Here is a 5,794-nt window from a genome sequence, read left to right as displayed (position 1 = left end):
TAGGTGTTTATAGAATATATGAGAGTTTTTTTCGTTACAATATGTATATACTAATCATGATTTGCATGGTTATTTGAACAGGAAAATGCAAGGGGGTGTCTCAAAAGTACATAAACATGAATACAAAATTGCCAAAAGCAAATAGCCAAACATGTACACAAGTTAACCTTATGAACATGTTTAGCTATTATATTTACGAGTTTTTTTGTATACCTGATCTTTGTTTTTCACAAAAGAATATGTAATTTTTCTCTGTCTTGTACTTGTCTACCTGTCTTTAAATGCCATTTTGGATTAACCGTCTTTTAATTAACCAGAAAAATGTAAAACTAACAAATCGTTTTGATCTTGTGAACTTTTAAGATTTTATTCTCCACTTTTTATTTCAATCGCTTTTGGACTTTCATCAAAACTACATTTACTATACTCAAAATGTACATTTTCAATATTATATTAAAATTATTTAACAATTTTTTGTATATTCTGTATTTTTATTTATTTGTTTTTATTTAGATTTAGTACCAAGCATCAAATTTTAGAATACTGAAAAATTTGAAAAACTCAAAAAGTTCGCTGTTCAAGTTTAATTATGACGATGAAAACAAAATCTAACTTTAATAGTATTTTAACTTTTTCGGATTTGAATATCCTATCGATAATAAATTGTACGAAAGAAGAGTTTAACAATAAATTAAACTTTTCAAAACCAATAACTTTAATGAAAAAATATAGAAGAAAATCCAATGCCGTTCCGTGGTTTCTTCCTCATTTAAATCAACCCTATTTTTCCGCAACTAATTTATGTAATTCAAAAGAAAAATTTGAATGCGAAATAATCTTAAAAAAAAAAAAATCTTAAAAAAAACAAACGGCTATAGCATATTTAAATTTTCTACTTTGTATTTGTTTTACTTTTTTGATGTTTACATCGCTGTAATGAGTTAGGAAGTATGAATCAAAGAAGATACTTTACACTTTTTGAAATATCATTTGCAATTGAGCTTCAAAATTATGATTGCTCTTTACTTATTTCGTTGTTGAGAACTTATAGTTTAAGATACTCAAGTATTACTTTATAATACTGTCCTACTTTTAAAATAGACAGTAACTCCAAAATTTCCATTCAGAGATATTTTTAAAAAACAAGAAACGTATTTAGCCAACAAATCACAAGGTGTCAAAAACTTTTAATGTCATTAATTGACTTCAAAAAAGATCTTAACTAACCCAAACCCTAACCCTTACCCTGACTTTTGATGATATTTTCCTTTTGTGGTTTTCAATGCAATAAAATTATCATTAGGTTGTTATAAAAACAGTTTTGTCTTTTTGGTAGATTATTTCAATAGTTAATGACTCGCAATCTGCATCATTGATACTAAGATTTTTTGATGGTTTAAAAGTATAAATTGTAAGAATAAAATTACATACTCCTCCACCAATGCTACTTTTCCTAGGTTGGTGTAATAAATTATAATCAGATATAAAAAAATAATAAAGTTACATTCATCTGCATTCTAGCACCATGTTTCCGTTAAATAGATTACACTAATTTTATGGTTTAGTTTATTTAAGATTAAATTAAGGTTTTTTAGTTTTTACTCATGCTTCTAAAGTTGAACATTAATAATAGAAAATCAAATTTTTTAAATATTTAGATGCTTCATTTAGTTTAAAATTAAAATTAGTTTCTATTGTAGATTGTTAAAATAATTCACATCAGGGTCATTGTGATTTTTTTTATATGCCGTATTCTATCTTGTAGATATATCGAAAACATTTGAAAGATTATTTTCAGCCATTTGAAATATACATATTTATTACAAAAGTTAAATAATTATTTAAATATGTTATTTTTCGTTTGATTTTTTTTGCTGTGTTTAGAAAAAGAGTTTTTTGAACCAATAGTTTTGTCACACCTGACATAAAACTTTTTACTGTTTAACTAACTTTCCTTTACATCAGCCAATAATCTTTTTCTTATATTCACAGTTTCAAAGGAGAGATCCTCATTAACGTATGTGCTAGAATTATCAAAGAAAATATGTTTTTTTTAAATAAAGTGTAATATTTGCATTCCAAATAAATTGTATCATATCGAACATTTTTATTTTTTTTATTTAATTATATTTCATTATTTAAAAAAGTTTAACTTTAATGCGATCAAAAGTACATTTGTAAGCAAAAGTTTGACAAAGATTCAACAAATGATGAAAATTGATTTTACTTTTTTCTTTTAATTTTTTCCATGTCGTTCTCCTTACTTCTACATATTTTTTGATTTTCAAAGAACAATTATAATACATTTTTTTCTGAAAATAAATCCTTATTGTTTCTTTTAGTACTTATTAGTTTCATTCTATAAAGAAGGGTACATTTCAATGACGGACCGAAAACGAAATATTTTAAATGACGTACATTGGAACTCTGTTTTTGAATATATTATATTTTAAGGAGCGTACAATTCTACAAATCATTTGTCTTTGATTACCTTTTTTTATATTTTTTTACTTTTCCTTCATTTATACTTTTTAAGTTTTATTTGATGGCGTTCTTTTGTCATTTTATATTTTCCTTTTTTATTTTTTCAAACGGAACCTTTCTCGTCATTGTTCTTCTAACATTTTGTTTTTTCGTTTTTCATACTTTAAGCGAATAATTTCTCAATGTTGTTCTTTAGTCATTTTATTTTTTCTCCTTTTATTTTTTATACTTTTTTATATTGAATATACAAACTAAGAAAGACTTTTTTAATTATACTTCCTTGCACTTTGTGTACAGTTAACGCAAAAGCCTGTAAAGATCAACCCGTTTTAAAAGCAATAACGATTTGCGAAATATCTAATATACCTTCTTTTATAATATCAATTTTTACTTCTTTTTTGTTAAGTGTAACTCTGTTTGATTTAATGTGCTTTACAATACCTTCTGTTCCGTAACACAAACGATCTTCAACATTTATGTTTTTAACGAACATGACGACAGCATTTATTTGGTTTTAGCGCAAAGGCGAATTTAGAACAAATTTGAATTGAATTTGTTTTTGAATCTTTTATTACATTTACATTATTGTTCTTATAATAGAAATTAAACCATTGTTCCTCGGATTTATTTTGCTCCATTTTACGTTAATAAGATAGTTGTTAAAATAGAAAAAAAATAAAAAAAAAAATTAAAAAAAATTCTTAATTAGAATTAATTCAAGAACTCAGACATATATCTTATTCGTTCAAGTGTAATAAATTAAACTTGAATACTAATAAAACAAAATAGGTTTATTTCATTAGACTACAAAAAGTGATTTTTTCCATTAAAATTACCTCAAATCTTTATCGGTTAATAGGAATAAAAAAGAGCTTTTGTTTCAAAATTTTTAGATGTTTATCTTGATGAAAACGTTTTTCGGAATCACCATACTGATTATATAGGCACAAAAATTTCTAAAAACATGGGAATCCAATTAAATCACGAAACTATCTCATTAAGGAAGTGTTAATTCAACTTTATTATTCATTTACACAGTTGTATAAATTATGTTAATATTGCTGAGGGAAGTACAGAAATAGAGATCGGCCGGTGTTTAGTAAAGTAATAAGGATCACCTGATTTTAAAATTGGGACAACTCTAGCGATTTTTAACTTTTCCGTAAAAACTCTCTCTTTTTAAGATAAACTAGCAGTAGTAAACAACCCGTAATGCGGGTTTTTAGTAAATAAATTATTATATTAATTTATTTTTTATTTGTTTTCTCTAATGAAATATAAATTTTATATTACTTTTTTAGTTCTGCTTACTTTTAATTTTCTAGGCTTCTTAGTTAAACAAATCTGCTAGCTTCATTAAAGATTCAGTTAACCATTTATTTCGCAACGTTTGAACATTAAATGCGCAAATCACAACAAAATAATTTTGTTAAAATATGACTTGTGTTATATGCATAGATCATGCAAGTCTTATTTTAAAATTGCGAAAGAATGATTAGCTGAAATGTCCGGAATATATTTTCCCTTTTCTTTCTCTTAATTTTGCTTTTAGCTAAGTAGTTGTTTTTAAAACTTTTCTTTATTTTGCTAAGAGTTATGAGTGAAGCTTAAAATATAAATATTCACAAAAATTATACCTAAACTTGTATCTTAATATAACTTATTAATATATAACTTGTAAACTTGTATGAAAAGAAATTGTTTTAGATATCCGGAAAAACTTAAGTTGGAAAATATATCCGCAATTCCGGATCAGGATAATCCCTGTTTACTGCACCTATAATATTAAATCTTATTATTTAAGCTATTTTTTTTATCATTCCGGCAGAAATGAAAATAACAAAAAAAATAAACAAATACGGTAAACAAATATGTTGATTTACTTTATATTTATCGTATATCAACATATATTTAATTCAGCATTCATCCAATCCAAATTATGTATTTAAAATTGTGTTCACTTAAAAGCAAATTTATTTTCATGATAAATAGTTAAATATGTAACAAAAATTTTCCAAACCAGTTATAATAGCTGTCATCTCTAGGATCGAGGAGCCAAGCATAGCCTATTGTAAAGAAAACCACATTGAAATAATTAAAAATATTTATTATCGATAGGGACAACGATTAAACATTAAAAAAAACTACGTGATTCCATATTAGCAGGAAGTTCTAGAAAAATTAGTAAAAAGTAAAAAAAAAAAAAAAAAAAGTAAAATAAAATAAAATAGAAAGACTTTTTAAATCTACTTAATTTTATGAGCACTTTGGCTATGGTGTTTATTTTTGAAACCAATATCTTTATCTTTAATGAAAAGCCAACTCGTTTAATTAATCTCATTCAAAGAGCAAAAATATTAATAACACTACGGATAAAAAAAAAAGAATAAGATATAAACAATTGTACTACAGTAATATCAAATGCTATATTGGCTTTTAGTGAATGATTAAAAGCAGTTAGAGAAATAATTTTTAATGATAGACACCACGGGAAGGTAAGCCAAGCTGTCGATTAACACAAAACATTACAACAATAACATCACAACAATTACGCAAAGCAATAGCTAATAGCTAAAGATATTTGTAGGATGAAATTATACTAAATATTACCAGACATGTGTTTTATGTATATATAGTTATTAAAGGCTAAACAACAGACATTAAATATAACAGTAAGGGACCGTCCATAAATTACGCAACGCAAAATATATCTAAAATCTGAAGAAGAAGATATTTAGCTTTTTTACGCGACAATTTTCGTTGAACTTAATGCGCTAACTTACCTTAATATTAAAACTCTGCAAGGGAAAACTTATTATCAATAACTTATTTTAGCATAGTATTGACCATCCAAAAAAAAGGGGAAAGAAATTAAATAAAAATATCAAGAATATGAAGTGGTAAACATATCTACAAAGTGGTAAAAATATCTGCAAAAAGAAAAATCAACAAAAACCTGCAATCCTAATAACAAAGATATTATTCAACATTGTGGCAATATTGAAAATAGCTTTCATCAGGGAAACTTTTTAGCACCACAAAGTTGTCAGATCTGGTTCATTTCTCCTAAATAAGTATTATCTGGAATAATATTACTTCTTACTATAGAATGCATTCCACCTTGTCTCATAGGATTTCGTACATTATTCTCATTAGGGTTCAAATGAATTTATGCTTTTCTAGCTTTATTCCTCTCATTTTAGCGACGATTAATTTCATTTCGTCTAGCTCTATTTCTCCCATTTTGACGACAATTAATTTCATCTGGTCTAGCTCTATTTCTCTCATTTTGACGACGAAATATTTTAAG

At 25.5% G+C, this 5,794-nt stretch overlaps 1 protein-coding gene across 1 annotated transcript in view; it reads right to left on the bottom strand.

The window, feature by feature from the left end:
* Positions 1-5,683: 5,683 nt before the first annotated feature.
* The window catches only part of LOC136090382 (probable ATP-dependent helicase PF08_0048), a 24,351-nt gene continuing 24,240 nt past the window's right edge, over positions 5,684-5,794 (bottom strand). The window contains exon 11 of the mRNA XM_065816981.1: positions 5,684-5,794. This exon is cut by the window's right edge and continues 160 nt beyond it. Coding sequence (XP_065673053.1) covers positions 5,684-5,794 — 111 coding nt within the window.

Source organism: Hydra vulgaris, chromosome 13 (genome assembly GCF_038396675.1).
Source record: "Hydra vulgaris chromosome 13, alternate assembly HydraT2T_AEP".
In the NCBI taxonomy this organism is placed as follows: Eukaryota; Metazoa; Cnidaria; class Hydrozoa; order Anthoathecata; family Hydridae; genus Hydra; species Hydra vulgaris.
Note: the sequence above shows the minus strand (reverse complement) of the source record. Positions and strands in the feature narration are given on the sequence as shown.